This window comes from Mirounga angustirostris, unplaced genomic scaffold (assembly GCF_029215605.1).
Source record: "Mirounga angustirostris isolate CCGP_5_RB_7025 unplaced genomic scaffold, mMirAng1.0.hap1 SCAF_13, whole genome shotgun sequence".
Lineage (NCBI taxonomy): Eukaryota > Metazoa > Chordata > Mammalia > Carnivora > Phocidae > Mirounga > Mirounga angustirostris.
Window position 1 is genome coordinate 93,843,122 of NW_026991721.1, and position 21,482 is coordinate 93,864,603.

At 48.6% G+C, this 21,482-nt stretch overlaps 1 protein-coding gene across 6 annotated transcripts in view; it reads right to left on the reverse strand.

Annotated features, from left to right (window-relative positions):
• LOC123857727 (POU domain, class 2, transcription factor 3) overlaps positions 1-21,482 on the reverse strand; it is a 101,016-nt gene that overhangs the window by 12,885 nt on the left and 66,649 nt on the right. For 4 of the 6 annotated variants that reach the window (XM_045894834.3, XM_045894833.3, XM_064577335.1 and 1 more), the window contains 4 exons: positions 6,374-6,478; positions 5,073-5,175; positions 2,702-2,784; positions 204-386 (listed from right to left, as the gene is read on the reverse strand). In XM_045894834.3, coding sequence (XP_045750790.2) covers positions 204-386; positions 2,702-2,784; positions 5,073-5,175; positions 6,374-6,478 — 474 coding nt within the window. The remainder of the gene's footprint in view (positions 1-203; positions 387-2,701; positions 2,785-5,072; positions 5,176-6,373; positions 6,479-21,482) is intronic. The other 2 variants (XM_054512236.2, XM_064577336.1) reach the window with 2 other exon arrangements.

Genomic DNA, 21,482 nt, shown 5'->3' on the forward strand with positions numbered 1-21,482 from the left:
CTGGCTCTCATTCCTCCCCTGTCCCCCCACAGTGTCCTCAGTTTCCTTACCCACGACAACTGTGCCCTATTCTCTGGGGACACAGGGACACGATGGGCTTGCCCCAAGTACATCGAACCTCAGGTTGCTCCTGAAACATACACTCGGGAAGCCCCGTCTCCACTCACTCAACCTAATTCCTTCTTGCTCCTTGCAAACCAGACCTGTGTGAAGCCCAGCTTAATGCGCCTCTGCTTGAAGGTCTTGGCAAACTTTTCCAGCTCTTCCAGGTCACTGGGCTCATCAGCCCCTCCAGAGCTGGGTAGATGCTTGGGCACTGGGAGATGCGGGGACGCTTCCAGATGAGGTTCTAAAGAAGATCCTGGCAGCCCGGGGCGCCCAATTGCCTAAGAGGGAACACATGCCGAACAGATCCACAAATAATCAACTGATCAAATGGCATTTTCTGTTATTGTGTATTAACAGATCCACTTAGAGGATGACAGACCCCTGGGTACACTTGATTCCTGTTTTTTCAGTGGTGTGGAAGTGAGAACTGAGGGTTTCTATGAAGGGACAGCAAATAGCTAGAATAGTTGGGTAGAAACAGTAGGAGTGCAAGACAGGGAGGTGTCCTTTCTGGGTTTTAGGCTATGACTCATTGTTTGACTCTGAGCAGGTAACTTCCTTCTTTCAGTTTTCCACCGTAAAAGGAGTTGTTTACAAAGATTCTCAAAACAAATCTCAGAATGGGATGGGGAAAAGGTTGTTTGCCTTGCCTGTTCTTTTCCACAAAGCCAAGTAACTGAGGTGTTCAACAGGCATTAACTGAAGGTAACAGAGGACATCTGAGACTTGTTATATTAATGGAATTTCCATAGAATTTTAAACTCTTGGGACTGCCATTATACTTTCTACCCCATCCTTTTCTTTCATGAGAGTGTTTCGTTGTTGTTGTTTGTTTTCCAATCAGAGGTATTCCAGTGCCATCTACATATAGCTTGATCTCATTTACGGTTGTCAGGAGATAGTCTTCCTTCAGTGTATTTTCATAGAAAAATGGACCTTAAAACCTGGAGTCCATGTTGTGCCCTTTTGGGGTCAGGAGTGAATCCAGCTCCTGAAGACATCCATCGCTCCACAAGGAGCAAATCCCAGGCCAATGGGGCCAGGCACCGTGTCCAGTCCCGGGGCCAGTGCCCATGTGGACAACTTGGTCCAGGTCCGCCTTCTTTTCTCCCTTTCCCAGCTCACTCTTTTTCTGGACTGGGGTTAACTTTCCTCCTTCTCTCCTCCAAGACATGCAGATTTACCACTCAGATGGGCATCCTTAAGAGGAGGAAGGTAAAAGGACCAGAGAGAAGTGAAGGACTCGTTTCCCTGGTGAAGGATCTTTTAGAACAGAATGATTCAGAAGCCTTATGGATTTGATCCTGCTTTGCAGGGTGGGGTGGCCCTCAGGGCAAAGCTTCAGCCCTCCTGAGACTTCCTTTTCCTTGATTCATTTGTTTTGTAATCTGACAAATACTGAGTTCTTTGCTAGACCTTCTTCTCCTTCCCTTTCACATCCAATCAGATGCCAAATTGCATTCCTTTAACTTCCGCAAACGTCTCCGTGTTCGCCCGCTCCTCTCTATTCTTATTGCCACAACCCTAAGCAAGTCCCTTATTACCGCTGCCCAGGACGATCTTAATAACTTTCTGAACAGTTTTTTTTGCTTCTTATAGTGTAAGATGTAAGAGTTGATCTTAGGCCTCTATAAGATCTCTTCCAGACTAAGTCTATGATGATGAGATTCTGAGTCCTCAGGAGGAAGTGGAAGAGTTCAGGACTCCCGTGTTCCCATTCCTATTAGCCACTAGATGGCACCCTCTCCCCTTCCAGATGCCTTCAGTGCCCTCTCTAGCCCTGGAGAGCCAGGGTCCTTAGTGATGCGTGGGGGATCTTAGCCCAGAGAAGGGACACTGGGGCTCTGCAGTTGTTCCTGGCTCTTCTGCACGTCTATCCCTGCAGCTGTGCAGGTTATTAACTGCACGGGGGCACCCTGGTGAGGGGAGGCGAGGCAACCCCCATACAGCTCCTGCAGCTCTTAGCAAGCCACACACCTGGCATGAGGCTGCATCTGGCCAGAGGAAGGGGTTCCTTCTAATTGGCAACCAGGTGCTGCGTGGAAACATGGCAGCTCTGCAAACTGCCCCCTCGCAGATCGCAGACCTGCTCACCCGCACATGCGCACACACTGCAGGAGGCAGTCTAGAACAGTGGGTCTTGAGAGGGACCCAGAGGCGAGAGACTGTGGCCTTGCGGTCTTGGGACATCAGGCCTATGGGACTCTGGTCTCCTCCTTGGGGCTTGAGAGCACCCGTGGCAGGGCTGGGGGTCACCGTGGCATCCCTGGAGAGTTAACGGACCCCTGGTCCTAAGGGGAGTGAGTGAAGCCAGGGCCCATTCAAGGCTGGAGTGGAGGGCCTGCACTACAGAGCAGGATAGCCTAGGAGCTGAAATCTCTGGGCTCTTCTTCTGGCTCCGTGGGTAATATTGGGTCAATCATTTCTCATGGCTGTGGCTTGTGTTCCCCAAGTGTGAACAGGGATAATCCCTTGCTAGTCCCTCTTCCCAGAGGGGTACGTGCCCCATCCAGGGGGTGGGAGGAAACCAGTGAGCTGCTCTGTCAAGAGCTGAGGCATTCCTGGAGGAAACAGGAAGAATGTGTTTGTTTACCTGGGATGCCAGGCCGGGCCCAGTCTGTGGGAGGAGGAGAGAGCTTTGTTGCTGTGGAAAGGGGAGAAGATTTGGCTGCAGACCTGGGTGAAAGGGGAGGGACAAAGGAACAAACAAATAAAATCCAGGCCATCTGAAAGACATGCTCCACAGCTCTGGAATGGAGATAACTGTCCCCACCCCCTGAGACCTGGTCAGGTCCCCTCAACCCACCCCAAGCCCCACGAACAGGGCCCCCACAGGCACGGCCCTGGCATTGCCACACACGGGTGGAGGTGAATGAGACATGGGGATAAATATGTAAACAGCCATCCCCAAACCAGTCCTTCCGCTCGCCCGCCAGCCTGGATTGGTGCATGGGCCGAGGAGGCTCAAGGCAGCCCACTCTGGGATCTGATAACCACGCCTAAAGAAATCCAACAGGGAAGGAAAGGCTGCTGGAGCTGAGGTGCTGATGAGTTCCATTGTGCCTACAGAAATGGGCTGCAAAGGCCTGGGCAAGTCTGCAAGGATGCCCGACCAAGTGGATGGGGCCAGACAGCTCCATTGGCCAGGGGCTCTTGGCAGAATGAGGACATTTTCTACTTGGGAGGAAGGTCAGAGAGAGAAGGGAAGACCAGGGGCCAAGCCTCTGGAAACTATCTGGTGGTATGGCCTCTACCCATTCCTTGTATTGCCTGAGGACCACTTTCTCCTTCCCTCTCCGGGGAAATGGTCCACGAAGGGCTCTGCCTGGTTGCTGGTCATGACTGTGGCCTCCCTCTAGGAAGGGCCACAGCAGGGAGCTCTTGCTCTCGAGGCAGGAATGGAGCCATCAAGCTACCAAAGCAGACAATGGGGCAGGTCGCCCAGATCACTCAGCACAAACCCGAACCTTGGGGTGTCTGTTGTCCCTAAGCTGCTGCGGGCCACTGATGTACCGATCTGCTGATGCTGATCTTTATGCTCCCCAGTCTGTAAAAGGCAGGGCTTAATTTTTCCTTATTAAAATAAACAAAAAACTCTTATAAGGAGCTCTGAACCGGGAGTCAGAGGCTTGAATACTAATAGTCATCTAACATGTATATTGCATTTTGAAATGTACAAATGCATTTCATATGCATTATTTCAAATAACCCTCAATAACCTTGTGAGGTAGAATTTTACTCTTATTCTATTTTTTATTAGTATTCTGTTTTGTTTCATTTTACTTTGTTTTTATTCAGAGAGGTTAGGTTAACTTTCCCAAGGACATACAGCTAGTAAGTTATTTTTTTAAATTAAAAAAAAAAAATTCAACCAATGAGTTTTCTGACTCCAAATTTTGAGGGGTTTTTGTTTGTTTCTTTGTTTCTCCCCCTGTATCATACACTGTCCTCATTGGTTATATGTCTATGTCTGGGCCATTTTGATATCACTATCTTCTAAAGAGGAAGGGAATTAACTGTTACCTTCTCTTTCCTATTCTAGGAGTATGATAGACATTGCTTGGCTAAAATAGGTACTTAGAGGTTCAAGTATGTTCTTATTCGTCATTATAAAAATGCTCTGAGATGCCATGGAACCTAGGGATAGGGACTGTAATTCGGGCAGGTGGTAGGGACAGAAGACAGAGTTGGATTCTGGATTTCCAAAGCCTCTACCTGGGATTCGTGCACTGGTGGAAAACTCCTACTCCCTCCCTCCCTTGGGCCAGTTGGTAGAGATGAGAGAGAGAGAAGCAGTACAGGGCAATGGCCAAGAACACAGGTTTCAGACAAATTTGCAGAACTTTATTATGTCACAGGAGACATAGTATGACTATCTACCACACAAGGTTATTTTGAAAAATGTCAGGAAAGTCACTCGTCAGAGCTCCTGGCATATCATGCTCAAGAAATACTAGCTATTATTATGAATATTCTAATTTGTTTGCTCCTGGCCAAGGGGACCTTCTCTGGTAGCCATTTCCCTGCCAAAGAACACCTGAAAACCCCCTCTACAGCCTGTGGGTGGCGCTGCAGCTCTACCCAGACAGAATCGCAGCCCACTTTCCGGAGATGAAGGATTTCCAAGGAATTGGGACTTGCCCGCCCTGCAGATCCCCAGGAGCTCCTCCTCCCTGTACCGCCGCCCCTCCCCCTGCCCCCAGCTCCTGGCTACCTTGCACCTCAATCCGTACTGACCAGGACATTGAGGAAGACAGAGAGGGAGAAGCAGAGAAGGATCCTCTGCCTGGAGGGGCAATGCCGGGGCGTCCCTCCCCCAGGTGCCGAGGTAGACAAGCTGGTCTTAAAGCCAGAGGGGTGAGCCACTCACCCCATGCCCCACACTTGGGCTCACTCATCCAGCAAGCAGTGGCGGCACGTTGCTGGACTTGGCCGATGTGGGAAACGTCAGCCAGGGTTCTTACCTTGCTGCCCAGTTTGGGTCTGAGATAGCAGGAACTGGGATACAGACTGTAGGTGGCCAGGAACCAGCACGAGCTGCTGGAGCGGATGGAGGGAGGTCATGTCCTGCACATGGGGGGAGGGGGGGGCGGAGCACAAACATCACAGAATTTACACGCGGGGGGTGCTGGCTCCATCTGTCCCACAGGGTCTCCAGACTTGGAGACTTTGTTGGCAGTGACCTTGCCTTATGCCTCTGCGTAGCTCAAGTCCCTGGCACGTAGTGGCTTTTCCATTAATGCTGGCATTGTTACAGCTTCTGTACTCAGCCAAGCAGTGCCTTGCAGCCCATCGTATTTAAACTTTGCCTTGTTATTCAACTTTTGTGTCTGTCAGTCTCGTCTCCCAACTAGACCGTAAAGGTCGGAGGCACAGGCTGAGGATCACTCATCTCTCAGAGGTTCGCCTAGAAATGACATGTAATCCCAATCGTCTAATTTTGTTTTTTTAATCTCACGCCACTTGACTGTGCTAAAAGTCATGTCTTGGCCATTTCCTGGGCCTGAACCTTTCCTGGACGAAGGAGCAAGTTATTAGGTCTTAATACAAGCAGTTTGATTAGACAGAAAGTCCGTGTCCCCTGGGTTCCTCCCACCAGCTCCCAAAGGGTAAATACCAATCTCAATGCTTGGGGGATCCAGACCCCCAGGCTCAGTGCACAGAGACGGGGTAAACCCCTGCTGGATGAAGAAGAGAAGGAATGGATGCACATTCTAATCTTAAATCTTTCTAGAAAAGGGGTAGTATTTCTTCCCCAGGTCATCCAGACCCAGAGAGGGGCTGGCCACATGGACATCCGCCCTCTCAGACACTTGTCGTTACTGTTTCAGGGTGCCTCCTTCTTCCCCCCACAGCACTCTGTTCTAGTTTGGCTTTGATGCAAAAGCTTGAGGGAGGAGAGTGGGCTCACTGGAGACAGATCTGCTCTATATCTGTAGCAGTGTATGTCAGCATAGGGCTCCCCCGAAATGGCTGGCAGACACCAGCCCCCTAGCTGCGAGGTCCGTTGTTTTGGCAAGATCGGCTTCCTTTGTCCCAGAGAGGTAGAGGTAGCCAGGCTTTCCCTTTAAGAGGGCTCCCCTGTCATCCCACCTCCACCCCAGGCCTTCATCCCTTCGTCACATTCCCCCGCAGGGCGGTTTTTCAGACCAATCTGGATTCACTGAGAGCCAGGTCTAGAGGTGAAGCATGTTGCAGAAGGCTTGAATTAAACTCACTGGCCCGCTGAGACTATCAGGGCTCCCTGGCATGGGCTGGCATTTACCCCGGACATTTGGTTTCCAGGCATCATGGCGGGTCCTTGACTCAGGTGGCATGGCCGCTGCGAGAGGGTCTGCTGCAGGGAGTCACTGAGGTCCTCAGTTTTAATCTGTATGTGGAAGCAGGAGGAGAGCATCAGTTCTGGGCCTCCCCCAGGCAGGCAGAAACAGAGACTTGGAAAAGGTCAAAGTGGATGAGTGACAAGCCCAGAGAGTAAAGAGCCAGCTCAGTGCCTGTGGTGCCCATGGGGCTGCAGCTTGATATTCCTGCCTGCTTGTGCCCTTCAGCTGGTAAGAGAGAGGCAAGTGGTGCTCTGGAGTAACAACCTGTAAGCGGGTGGGGAGGGATTCCCTGAGCTCTATCATCCCCTGGCACCGTTCGGCGGGCTGTGCCGGGACGGAGTGCAGTTTACCCTCTTGCTCAATGAGATGAGAAAAACTAAGTATATTGTAATGACTTCAAATATTTCTTTTAAATTCTGAGATGATGTTCTTGTTTTTTCCCTTAGGGGAGATGTTAGAATTTCTTTTGTGAAATGATGCTGATCTTAAATTGTGTTTTATTTTATTTTTATTTTTTATTATTTTTTCTTTAGTGCTCTCTATACGTAATGTGGGGCTCAAACTCACAACCCTGAGATCAAGAGTCCTATGCTCCTCTGACTGAGCCAGCCAGGCACCCCCTAAATGGCATTTTAAAAACTCCCCACCTCGCGGAGCCTGGGTGGCTCAGTCAGTTGAGCATCTGACTCTTGGTTTCGGCTCAGGTCATGATCTCATGGGTGGTGGGATGGAGCGTCTGTGTCGGGCTCCACACTCAGTGTGGAAATTGCTTGAGATTCTCTCTCTCCCTCTCCTCAGCTCCTCCCCCTGCTTGCACTCTTTCTTTCTCTCAAATAGATAAATCCTAAAAGATAAATAAATAAAAACTCCCCACCTTATTATGTAAAAAAAAAAAAAAAAAAGAAAACCCTTGACCAATCTTCCCCATGCTCTGTTTTTTATATTCCTGGTCCACAAAATCCCAAAGTCTGGGAGCCAGTTTCCCTTCCATCCCCAACTTGTTTTCCACAGTTATCCATCTTCTGCGTGCTCAGCTGCCTCTTCGCCCATGTGGCTTTGGTGACAGTCTTTGCCTGTCTCCCTACAAGTGGGGACATGTCTCCCTCATAGTCACTACTGCAGTTGCAGCCCGAGGGGCCTGCGATGGCTTCTAAACCCTCTCTAGCCTCTATCCACCACAGGTGGGTGGGTTTCCCAGGTGTCCAAGGGCAGGGCAGGATGCCACCCCTCCTCCCACCCAGGGAAAACTTCCCTCTGGCAGGTTTTTGGGAAGTCCACTGGAGAGGGGGGAGCCAAGTGACTGAATTCATATAAGATGACAAAAAGCATAGGATCTAGACCATACCTTTTAAAAGACAGTGGGGAGACCCTCTGATGGAAATTCTTGGCCATAGAACCATTTTCTTGGTCTACACTGGGAGTGTCACTGACATCCTAGAATCTCTCCTGTCTTGGTTTAACCCAAGTTAAAGGTTCAGATTAACAGCAAAATTTGTGCTTCATCACTGCAGAGAAATGGTCTTTGGATCACAAAAGAAAGATTTCCCTTTGGCCGGAGGGCTAGGAAGATCCTACTGAGTGACGTCAGAGACCAAGAAAAGAGCTAGTGTCCTAAATGTGGTGCCTTGCACATAGTGGGAATTCATGTGAGTTAACTGAATAAAAGACATAAAGAGAACCCATCTCTCTAGAGTCTCTGGTGGGATACAGTCAGGAGAACATTGAACAGGGAGCTAGACCCTGCTTCTAAGTCCTAACCCCGGGTCTAACTTACTATGCAACCTCCAGCCATCATTTAGCCTGTAGGAGACTCGGTTTCTCCATCCGTTATGATTCTATATGATTTTTCTCTCTTACAGTCCTAAAATGGAATTAAAAGTTCCAGTTCCCTAGTGCATTTGGCAGACTTGTCTAGTCCAGGTTGCTGTGATGTTCTTAGGTAAAGCGGACCTACACAGCACCAAAAAGCTGGGGTTACACCAAAATTGGTAAGAGGGTGCTTCTTCCAGGGACCATCTTTCCAAATCACTCCTCTCTTCTCTCACCTAAAGAGACCTATCCTGGAGCCTTGGAAGCGGAGAGGAGGAAGGGAGAGAGACCGGAAGTCGCACAGTGGGGACAGAGAGTTGAGACTTTCTGAAAACTCTAAAGGCATGGCCATGTGGGAGGGATTTCCAAGACAGCCCCCATCCCTACCCCCCAGTGCCCCTCAGCTCTTCCCACCTACGCTTGGCATCTCCGTTTAAGAAGCTCTGGTGTCCTAGTTCTTCCCCTAGAAATTAGAGTTTTCACATCCTAGATTCCAGGGAAACATTTGTTAGCAGGTTTAAAAAAGCTAGGAATAGATAAGACTACTTATTTAAAACCACCAACCACCACCACCACCCTTAAGGTTTGCTCTAAGAGATTTTACTGAAACAAAGCCTTTGGGGACCAGCCTCCCCTCCCCGCATCTCCCTTCTAGATCCCCCTCCTGCCCCAGGGCATCGCTCATCCCGGGGCATGGGGGGGGGGGTGGGTGAGGCAGGATGGAGGAAGGGGGACAGAGGGAGAGTGCGGAAAGTTGGAGCCAAAGGCACACGGGTCCACTGCGGGCGGCTTGGCAGAGCGCCAGCTCAGAGGCAAGTGGCAGGGTTCCTTTATAGACTCATTATGCGCAAAGGAGATAAGAAGGTGCAGCTATGACAGAGCTCAGAAACATGTGCTTTGCCTCCAACCTGAGTGCTATCTGTTAGAATCAGTGCCAGGTCTTCCTGCAACACTTAATTTCAGAAACCAGCGCCATCATAAAAGAAAACGCACCCTTTCATCTGCTTCCTGGATCAATTGCCCTCCAAACCCTTTTAGGGGCACTGCCGACCTCCCAGTTCTACAAATGAAGCAACTGATAGCAGAAATCCCTTTGGGCGTTCATCTGGGGCGTTCTGACAACCCCCTCCCCACCCCAAACCTCATGTGTCATTCTCCTGACATTGTGCTTCACCAACATTTTTCTTCCTTCATTTTTCATACTTCATTAGCCTTTGGGTGTGAGTGGCTGGCAGTAACCCCGAAAGAAGAGAGTCCTATGCAAGCCAAATTGAGAGACACTAAAGGAGATTCCTTTTTCGAGGACGAGTTCTTAAAATCTCTGCTTTGGTGGGTGGGTCTCAGAAAGAGAGGAAGGGAGGAAAGGCACATCCAGGGCTCTTCCAGCCTCCAGCACACTCTGGCAATTCTCTAAGAGTCCATGGGCTAAGAAACTACAAAATTAAGAAACAAAGCCCTTCCCAAATCAAAAAATCCCTTTCACTGCTGTCGAATGGAAAAGATTGGAGCCTTTCCAGGCAACTGGGTGTTGGCTGTGGATCTGGATGGTGAGATAGAGAGGCTTCTGTTGGAATCCCATTGACTTCTAATGTGAGAACCCGAGGCAAATTGGGTGAAAATCCAATTTCCCCCGTACTTGTGAAAACCCAACCAAACCCACAGCCTGCCTGGAATCTCGAAGACTGTCTCCAGGGTCCCTTTGGTGGCTCTTCTCACGCAAATGGAATCTCTCTCCAGGCCCTGCTCAGGACGGACTAATCCTTGGGGATATGGGCTGTCACAGAGGGCTCTGTCCTGTCACAGTCACTGACCATCCTGTCCATGTATTAGATAAGTTTATTAGTTCAGAATTTTCTCCACCCACTGCACTGTGCACAGGTATTACACTGAGTCTTGGGCAGTGACCAGGGAGGTAAAAAGTCATCATGCATGATTATCTTTTCTAATCCCAATGAACTCCCTGACATCACCTGCTTGAGAAAGCAGTAGCCTCCTTCTGGGAGGAGAGAGCCCCCTCTGAGGAGCTGGAAGCCTTCACACATTCCTACTCGGCTTCGCCTCCCAGCCGGGGGGGTGTGGGGACGAGTATTTACCTTCCCATCTCATGGAGGCCCAGAGAGCTTCAGAGATCCGTATAAAGTTACATAACAAGACACTGGCAAAAGTCCCTTAAGGGAATGATCCTCTGACTTTTTCCTGGTGCTCTTTTTACAAAACAGTACTGTAGACTTCCCAGGGATAGGAGACAGCGTAGACTATGGGTGATGACAAAGGTGGTGTTCTGGCCCAGACACACCCGTGGACCTCCTTATGAACCATCTGTTTTGGGGTCATGTGATGGGGCAGGGGGTGCTGGGGTACTCCTCCTTAGCCCCTCCCATGACAGTTTCACATGGTTCTCTCTGGGGGAAACAGCCCAACGCTAATGAACAGATCACTGGCAATGAAGACGATCAAAGCTGTTGTCTTGGTTGCATAACTCGTTTGTGGAAAGTGTTTCATAAACATTTCACAAGAAGGAGAATTTCAAAGCGTGAACATCTCCCAACCTGCCTTCAATTACAGGCAAGACTTTTTTTTTCTTTCTTTCTCCCCCCTTCTACACTTCTCCCAAGGAAGTAAGGAAGAGTTTCTGTTTTGTAACTGATCTCTAAAGGGTTGGTAGCAAACACGTTGCTCATGAAAACATCCTAAAAATATATTTCAAGCGGTGGAAGGGGGCAGGCAGGTAGCTCATCTCAGTGAACAAGGCTGAGAGTCCCCCAGGAGATGTTGGCTGTATCTTCGCTTGGAAGGCCCTCCTCTTTCCGTCATTCTTGGTTGGTTCCTGGGAGTCCAAGACTCCTTCCTCTTCAGATGCCTCTGGGAAGTGCCTGGGGAGATGGCCTCACCCATTCCCTGGTCTCTAGTCGGACCTACGACAGACCGGCCTAGATGCACCTTTGCCTATGGACACTGGGATCTTCTTCCTGACTGCATCAAACTTCTAGGCAAAGGAGGAGAGGAGACAGGGGCCCTTGAATAAACTAAGAGCTTCTTAGGAAGCCTGGGCCACTTGGAGTCGCCACCTCCTGGAAAGAAACTTTTCAAAGAGGCATCCTTGTTTTTCTGGCTTGCACCTACTCTGGAAATGCAACAAGCATTTAATGCTTTGGCTTCAGTTCTTAAGACCCAGCATTGCTAGTGCTGACGCATGTGTGAAAAACCCCATCATTTTAAACCCATAAAAGTTTTCTTCTCCCTCTGGCACATAAGTCCATGCCTTCAAGTTTAATAACTCTGGGAAGGGGCTGTGCCCTCACCGAGGACGCATCCTCACTAATATTTCTTGGTGCCCAGGACTTGAGCAACTTTACATTGCATTCCTTCAGAGCCCTCCTGAGATGCCTGTGGCGTTCCCTTCCCGTGGCTTGATGGGAGCTCTCTTTTTTGACCCTGATCCCCTTTGAATCAGACTCTTCTGGTTCTCCTGGGAGCCCACCTGGTGGAAAAGAGCCCAGAGCTATGACTGTCTAGGGAGGAGTTCACAGAACAGTTGATTTGCCCACACAGAGAGCTGTTCTGCCCCCAAATGAATGAAAGTACAGGAGGTAGGAGGTGCAGTGGGGAAAGAAATGCTGAGCATGGTCTCTAAATCAAACCCTGAAAACGGTTCCTGAGCCCAGTGGCTATTCTTGGGAAGGGTCTGGTGAGTGAATGTAGTTTGCCATCACACTGGGATCTTCTGCATACGCCTGGGCTGCCTATCATGGATGGACTTTGCTGTCTTTCCCAGAGCGGGGGATGATTATTTTAAAAGGAAAAAAAAAAAGACATCCAGAAAGCAAGCACAAGGCTCAGGGTCAACCAGGCATCTTGCCTTTAGGTTCCATCCCTGATTCTAACTAGTTGCATGATCTAATATTCAGTGACTTCGTTCAGTTCTCTAGGCCCTCGACTGTTTCTCCACAAAAGGAGGGAAGGAGACTAGATGGAATCTGTGTAAGAAATTCATAATGTATAAAAGAGAGTGGGAGGAGGACACTTGGGAGCATAAAGTATGCTTGTCACCAGACCCATTTTACAGATGAAAAGATTGAGGCTTAGAGACATTGAGAGACTTGCTTAAAGTCACACTGCTGGTAAATAATAGAGCTGAGATTTTGACCCAAGTCAATCTGACTCCATAGTTCTCCATAAACCTAACTCTCACCTGTGTGTGATGGATTCACAGGCTCATACAGATTCTTCAAGGCAGCAAAGTGCAGGCCTGCCAGGTGCCAGGCAGACATTCAACAAGTGTTGATGCCCTTCCTTCCCCATTAGAACTAGAAGGAGGGGCGCCTGGGTGGCTCAGTTGGTTAAGTGTCTGCCTTCAGCTCAGGTCATGATCCTGGAGTCCTGGGATCAAGCCCCGCATAGGGCTCCCTGCTCAGCAGGGAATCTGCTTCTCCCTCAGCCCCTCTCCCTCCCCGTGCTCTCTCTCTCTTGCTCACTCTCTCTCTCAAATAAATAAAACCTTAAAAAAAAAAAAAAAAAAAAAGAACCGGAAGGAAATGCAGCTCTCACCTGGTCCAGACAGTTCATTTCACAGCTCTGAGTCCTGAAGCCCAGAGAGGGGAAATAAGTTGCTTGGGGCAACGCAGCTGGAATTGTCGGCAAGCCAGGGCCCATTAGGATGGGTCTCCTAACTCCCCACTCAGTACTCCATCCATTCCATTGCACTGTGGTGTGGCTCGTTCTTCTATTCCTATCACTCCCATGGTCCTTACCTACTCTGGCTCCTGTCATAACTCAGCAGTAACCTTAATCCCACTATCCTAATGAAATTTCATCAAAAGAAAGGCCCCACTCCAAGTTCTCGATTACTGCACCCTGCACGGGGTGAGGTTTATGTCCAGATAAAGCACACGTCTACTAGATATGATAACATAATGTACTTGGCTTAAGAACCAGCCTCCTGTATTTCCTTGACATGTAGGAATGCACTCCAGGAGCTTGATATTTGCTCTTTCCCTCCCTCCCTCATTATAAGGAAGATAAATAAGGAGGGAAAAGCGAAGGTTCAGCCATGCCATGAAATCCCCATCCCACTGTATATTTTACAGTGGGTTCCAAAGGAAAGTAATGTAAGGAAGATGTCCTGCTTGTCCTGGACACACACACACACACACAGCACCAGCTTGTGACTGCAAAGCACTCCACAGATTAGTTCCAAGAGCTTCAGCTCCAGAAAGAGAGAACATAATATTTTTTTAGCACTTTAGAGATTAAAAAGCACTTTCAAATATATCGTCATTTATTCTTCATGACAATTCAATGAGGGAAATAATCTTATCAAACGTTCATCCAGATATAGACACAATTAGGAGAATGTGTGTAACGTGCCCACCATCCCACAGCCAGGAAGAGCACAGCCTGACCTTCTACTTGGGGCGTTCACCTCCAGACCCTCCCCCTCTTCTGTCTGTACCACTCTGTGAGGCAACCCCACTGGGCATCCCCCTCCCGGATTTCCCCCCCAGAAATGTGCCTGCGGAAGCCCTGTCTGCTCTGTGTGCCACGTTGTTGTCACATGTGGTGCATGGTTGGTGTAAACACTTCCACGAGGGGAGCCTGTGGGGCCTCCATAGTTATTGAAGGTAAAGGCTGACACAAGTCTGAATGGGATTCTCTTTGGCATTTCCCGGGTAGCTGCCCGACACCGGGAAGCCTGCCCCTGAGAGTCGGAGCATTGGTTATCAATGAGAAGTAAACGGTTTTCCCTGGTAGTTCTCATCTTTGAGAACAGTCTTCTAGTAAGGCTGAGGTCCTTGGGTCTTGCACTCCTGTGGCACCCCCAGATAAAGTGAGGCACCCCTCGTGACCCTCCAACACTGGGTCTACTCCAATAGCAGGGGCATCAGCTGGTCTCCTATGTGGCATGCTTGAAACACAGGTTTCCTGTCCCATAAAGGTCCCCTTCCCAGTTCGGTTTAGCGCAACGAGCATTTAGTATGCGCCTACTGTATACTCCGGGGAATTAGCATCACAAAGACGAACAGGGGCCTCCCAGGTGAATCAGGAGACAGCTCACAGGGAGGAACCAGCTGCCATGCAATGCTTGCAGCGATCAGAAGTGTGCACAGTGGTCGCGTGGAGAGACTGTCACCCACCGTGGCAGGGCAGAGCACTGCTAGAGATAGGCAGTGAGGTAAGGAAGGCCCCACAGAAGAAAAGTCCTTCTGAGCAGTGCTGAACGGTGAAGGGGGCTCACCACGAGAAGGCAAAGAAGAGCATGCCAGGCGGTGGGAAGAGCTTGTCCAGAGTTGCAGAGGACGAGAGCAACACGCAGTTGAGCAGCTGCTATGTGGGGTAGGGAGAGGGAGGCCGGGATGGGCAGCCAGGGCCCCTGGAAGTAGAGGGGAACAGCATGGAGAGACTGCCGTTCTGCTCCGTTATGCCAACAGCGGTGTGGAGTATGGGTTGGAAAAGGATACAACACAAGCAGGGCAGCTGGTAAAAGGGGGTCGAGTGCAACCGTCCAGCTAAGAACCAGTGAGGAGGCGCCCAAGGCCAAAACAGCACAGAGAGATCTGGGGACAGAAAACATGGTTCTGCCCCTGAAGCTTTCTCCTTCATAACAAAGGACTGTCGATTTTGGGAATTCCCTGTTGGATGCCCACAGGACCGAAAGAACCAACCCAGACACCAGTCTGAAAGGCCACGGCCAACCCCACTGCTGGATGGATGATGGGGTGGAGGGCCGCTGGGGTTCCAGAAGGCGTGCACTTGTGAGTTCACCCAGTTCTGCACTGTTTAATTTTCAAAAGCTAATTATTAATTTTAAATGAGAAGAAAAAGAAGATTAGAAACCAGAAGCACTCCAAATGTCATGTATCCATGTAGAACTTTTTAGTTTACGAGGTGTTAAAGTTAGTTGCAGAGTTTCTTCTTTTGCCTGGGGAAAGGAAACGCTTGAGAGGTTTAGGGGCACGTGATGGCAATGCACACACACACACACACACGTACCCGGATATTCCCGTGTGTACGTGTGTGTTTAGCAGTAAGTAATAACCCAAATCCTTCTCTTTTTGCATCTTAAGTCACCATCTACCAGCAGGCACCGCCTGGGATGTGGCCTTCAGACCTCCCTTAGACCTTTCCGTGATATTCTACGGTTTACAAAGCACTTTCAAACATGCAATTTTGGTTGATTTTCAGCATATTCCCACGAGATTGAAAAGGCAGGTGATGTTATTCCCACCCTACAGTTGAGGAAAACAAAGTTGACGAAAGGTAAGAGATTTATCCAAAGTACATGGCTGGCTAGCAGGAGAACTAGGATCTGAACCCAAGTCTTCTGATTTAAAATCCAGCACGTCTTTCGAATCCTTAGGATTCTTCCCACCGCTCCCACATAAGCAGATTTTCAGTCCCAAAATCTCTCCCCTTGCAGCTCCAGAGATTTTTATTTCAGTTAGGGATAGATATTGATTGGTTTCATTTTGAACAGAGATCTTGCTAAAAGGTGATAGATACATCTCTACTTTCCCTTGAAGAGTCCCTGAAAGATAATTTAGTGAATGACTCAAGTCATAATTGTGAACTCCTTTTAAAAGCAATCATGCCCTCAGGGGGACAAAGTGTTTGGCTTCTGTTGGCCTAGGCACTAAGCGGCCCCCAGTAGTTTCTTTTTGTTTGTTTGTTTTGGGGTTGTTTTTTTTTTTATTTGTGGTTTTTTTGCAGCTCTGCTTTTTAAACTACTTTCTCACACCAGATTTTTATCTGCTACTGTTGGTATGTTTGCTTCTAGCAACCCCTATATTAGCTCAAATTTGCAGCTTTTATTTGCTAAGGGCTGGAAAAACCAGATCATTAAGCTTATTACAACCGTTTCTAAAATAAAAATTCAAGGCTCTGAGAAAGGGTTTGGTTTGCTCCCTTCTTATTTTTAGTGGGGTTCTAAACAGGTGAGGCTTCGGGCTCTCTGCACTGCGGTAGCTCTATGGAGTTCTCTTTAACACTGGGCTCACCCTTTGGTTCTATTTTTATTGAATACATATCTATCCTGTTACCCTTATTAGCCAGGGATAGGGCTCCAGGGACAATGGTTGGCTGAACCCTTGCAATTGACAGTGTAAGCTAAATTCTCTAAGGTTCGGGAGTCGTTACCAAATTTGTTATGAAAATGTTGGGTGAACTTGAGTCAAAGGATTCTCTAACCATCTATCTATTTCCCTACCTAGAAAAGGGAAATAATCTCGGATTCTTACCCAGGTCTCAAGGACTTGGGCTAAATGTCTGTAAAATATATTCCAAGGAAGGTGTTCCTTGCTTTTGCCCCCAAAACAACATGAAGATAATGATGGTGCTCATTTATTACCTGGGAGACCTGTCTTGCTTGCTACGGCTTGCCCAGCAGAGCATGATGCTGTTACTTAGTAGGTGCTTATTAGATCCATGGGGAGGATTAATGCATAAATGCTTCCGACAATCCTAGAATACAGGAAGATGGGTTTCAGAGAAGTCAAATGCCTTCCCAAAGGTCCTGCAGCCAGGAAGTAGCAGAGGTAGAATGCGAACCTAGGTCTGACTGGATCCAGAAGCAACCCTCTTTCCACCGTATCATGCTTACTTAAAAAGCCATGCCAAACTAGGCTGATTTCCTTTCCTATTGGGTTCCTTGAAATGAGGATCCGGCGAATGCTGCAGTTATTGTATGTACGCACGTATGCATGTATGTATTACCCCTGGAGGTCAAGATGGGGTCATATGGTCGAGATAGGACTAATTAACAGGTCACTGCCATCCAGGAGGGACGTCTCCCATGGCATGCCACTGGACTCTGCGCATGGTCCAGTCTTGCTACAAATGTGATCAGTAAATGGGATGAAGATATAGCTTGCATACTTCATAAATCTCCGTATGAGGAGCAGGGCTACCTAGTACTTTGCCCCAAGATATCAAGACTAAAAAAAAAAAATCTTGAAAATACAAAGGGAAGGATGGGAAGAAAGTAATAAGATAAAAACGTAGGAGCAAATATAAGAATCCTTTACTTAGATTATGAAAATGAGCTCTACAAGTTGAGGCAACAGTTAATATTTAAAAATACTTGAGAGACATTAATGAATTCTAAGAGCACGTAAGTTGACAGTGTGATATAATTATCTTTTAAAACAACCTGTAGGCTAGGCTGTAGTAACGGAAGTAGAGGATCAAGGGAGGTTCCCCTGTTTGACCGTGTAAGTTCCATGAAGACTGGCCAGCTACAGGCTTGTCTGCGCTTGGAACGACATTATCAGGGCATAACACAGATAGAGTACCTGCTCAATAAAAGCTTGTTGAATGAGGAAATGGATGAGCGAATGAACAAGGGACCCCAGTGTGCTCTGGCCTAACCAGATGTCATCTGACAATTGAATGTTGCACACCTGTGGATATTACGCCTAAAGAGGGTGATTGGTAGACCGAAATATACACATATAAAGGCATGAAGGCACATAGGAGTTCAAAGGGGTCATCAGAGCACTGAAAAAAAATACTTAACCTACTGCCCGTCGATTGGGTAATAAAAAAGTAAAATTATACTGGAACCATAGAATTTTATGTGGTCATTAACAAAAATCATATAACGATATGTCTTGCCATGAAACAATCTATAAATCCCATCTTTAAGTTTAAAAAGAAAGTTGCAGAAGAATACACACAGTATAATTTATACACATATATGTACGTATATATGCATTTTCAAAAACCCACAAGCATTTAGACATTTATATTTGTACCCATGTCCGTGCAATCTCAGAAAGAAAAGTCTTCTAGACATATCCACGCCACACTGGGAAAAGGAGTTACCTCTGGGAAGAGGGCTGAGATGGGGCAGGATTCAAAAGTCTTCCTTTTTATCTCTATTATTAAATTTTTTTTACAACCAGAAGGTATTCCTGTATTATGTGTGTAATTGCTTTCAGGAAAGCGGTCAGAAACCTGATGTGTGGATCCACTGGGGGACTTGTGGATATCTGCATGTTAAGGGCAAGATTTCGGGGTAATAGCTCTTCTCAAATATGGAACGGCTCTCAGGTGGAGGGGAAGGACTCGGGGCCTGGAGTGAAGGCCAGCAGAGTGACAACTCCAGAGATGGTGACCACAGGGAGGTTGACTGGGGTCTAACAGGGGAAAAAAATGGCCGAATGGTGCCATCCTCTCAGCCCTGGAGTGGGCTGCATTTTGGGCGGTGAAGCCGAACTCCCTGGGTGAGCTTTGGCAGAGTCATGGGGTGAAGGGCCATCTGACAGGGGTGTGAGATAATTTCATTACATACAACTAATATTTTAACACCAAAAAAAAAAAAAGCAAAATCTCAAATGGTAAAAACTGAATATATTTAACTTCATAAAAATTTGCTCTATTTTCTTCTTTTAAAATGTCACCGCAGACAGTGAAAGCTTAGTCGTAAGATGTTATGTTATGAATAAGTAAGTATATTGACATACAAGGTAGAAGGGAGGAAGAAAAAGCCTTTGTGGGGGATAGCAGTGGTCTGGGGAGCCCTTCTGGGAACAGGGGACCTTTGACCTATGGGATCCTTCGGCCCTGAGACTCTGTGTGGCTTCGACTCACTCTAGAGTTAGAGATTCATCCCAAATTTGCTGATGAAAAATAGTCACAGTGATAGCAGGTGTCATTGGATAACCCTGCCCCCACCGTTTCCATGAAGTGGCCAGGAGAGGGCAGTCCCAGGAGAGCCGCATTACCCTAAAGAGCCTTTGTTAAGGGGCCCCTTCAGGCTTGGGTTCCGTGGCTTGGTGCTGAAACCCATCCTCAAAGCACTTAAAACCCTGGGTTGGTCAGAGTCCTCTATGCAAACCCTGGATCCCTAGACGGGGAGCCCTAGCACGGAGCAACCACTGAGCCTCAGCCAACAGCTCCTGGCTCCCGGGGCCCAGCCAGTAAGTGGAGTTGGGAAATATTTACCCAAAGCCAACTGGATGGAGCCCATGACATACTCTATTTGCATAATCCCAACAAGCTCACCTTCCTGGGGAAAGGGGTGAGTTTTTGTGGCTCATTTGCTGAGAAAAGGATGACAGGGAGCAGAGCAGCATGAAGAACAGAGGGTCCTGAAAAGCAGAGAGACGGAGTTCATGGTCCTCAGGACCGAGGGATGGCTGGGGAGGTGGGCAGGTTCATGCCAACTATCCCTCAATCCATTTATTTGGGAAACACTTGCCGAACGTCCACCCCGTGCCAGACACTGCTCTACTGTGATAAATAAAATACAGACCCTTTCCTCAAGTAGTTCACAGTCTGGTCCGAGAGACAGACCCACTCATGGTAGAAGCCTGCCGAGACACAGAAGGTCAAGGGGATGGCCCTGGGAGGCTGCCTGGAGAAGGAGACCTTTGAGCTGGGTCTGGAAAGATGAGTGAGAGCCTGACGGGGCAGGGGGTGAGAGTGGGTGTAGACACTGGCGCCAGGGCTCACTCCAAACAGAGTCAAGCTGCCTGTGTAATTCCCGTTTCTCTCTACCTTCAAGACACCTCCATCACCTCCAAGAGGATTCTCCTTGGTTCTTCAGAGCACCCAAGCAAAACTTACGATGTCCTTGGGATCTGGGCAAGACGGCACCTGATGGCCTCTTGGGGAGTTGGACTCTCCGGATCCTGTTCCCTCCGAGGCCTGCCTGAGCATTCCCTGAGAATGCTGGGTCCTTGCTGAGTTGCCAGATCCCAGGCAAGGGCCGACGCCTAGGTCCTGCTGCTAGTCCCACTTTGCTCTATGCCAGCAAAGTGTCCATCCCTCCCGGGCCCCTGGGCAAGGCCACGCTCTGGGAAGCACCCTGCTAGCCAGGAAGCTTCCCTCGGTGCTGCCAGACTGAGTGCAGAGGGGAAGCACCAAGTCCTCAGAAAGGAAGCTGGTTCCGGTTCATGTCAGAGAGGAAGAGACCTTGCCTTTGTGGCTGCCTTGTTTCTTCCTGGAGATAGAATGCTATTAACCTGTTCTGGCCTGCTCTCGCCCCAGCAACTCGATGGCTCCTCTCTTTGAGGGTCCCAGCCCAGAGCTAGGGGGCGCAGAAGCACCCCACCCCTGCCCACTGCAGGAATCCACGTTTACCCCCAGGGACTGGGTGTCCAAATCTTTCCAGGCCTCATTTACCAGCCACACGAGTGGTCTACAAAACCTACTTCCCAGTCCTCAGATGAGCCCATCCAGAGAGATGGGATATAAAGTGTAAAGTTGAAACATTGTTCTTGTAAGGATCCCACACGTTCTCCGAGAGATGTCACGGGACAGATTAACATATAACTCACTTTAAGCAAATAAATGCTATAGATGATGTTTGGTTCTAACTGACTGTAAAAGGGCATTTTTCATTATTTGAAAAGATTCAGTCTAGGGGTGCCCGGATGGCTCTGTCAGTGAAGCGTCTGACTTCAGCTCAGGTCATGATCTCAGGGTCCTGGGATCGAGCCCCGCATGGGGTCTGTGCTCAGCGGGGAGCCTGCTTCTTCCTCTCCCACTGCCCCTCCCCTGCTCGTGCTCTCTTTCTCTCTCAAATAAATAAATATAATCTTTAAGTTAAAAAAAAAGATTCAGTCTAATATTCCTTTAAATAGCAGGCTCTCTTGGTGAAGAAAATGAGATTTAGTTTACAAAACTTCAACTTATGGGCATATCAGGAAACCACCCTCTTAGGTATAGTGAGGTAGTGAGACAGGCCTGTGTTTACCTGGCACAGACCAAGTCTGGCCTATTTTTCTTATTGTTGCTCCAGTAATGGGCTGAGTCAGGTCCCAGGGCACAAGGAAAAAGCCTCAGAGGAAGGCCAGCAGTTGGGGAAATCTGAGCAGAACTGCCATCTGGAATAAGGTGAAGAAGCCCAGGCCTCCAGACCCCTGTTACTGCAAGAGCACCAATCACTCAAGTCTGTCGAGCATTTACCGTGTCCCAGATACTCTCCATTCAAAATCTCATTGAATCCTCCCCTTGACAATGCTCTGAGGTTCGTGCTATTATTTCCCCCCATTTTACAGAGGCAGAAACTGAGGCTGAGAGTGAAGTGACCAGAGGACACAGAGCCTCTTGGTAGAGCCAAGATGAGAATCCAGGTCTGTGTGATGCCGGAGCTGGACCTCTGACCAGCACGCTGTCATCTGTGAGCCTCAAACCAGGGACACCCTGCAGCAGTCCACACCAGAAGAATCTGGGTGCCAGCCCAGGAGAGGAGCCGCCAAGAAACAAAAACAAAACAGGATGAATCAAGGATCCTTGGGG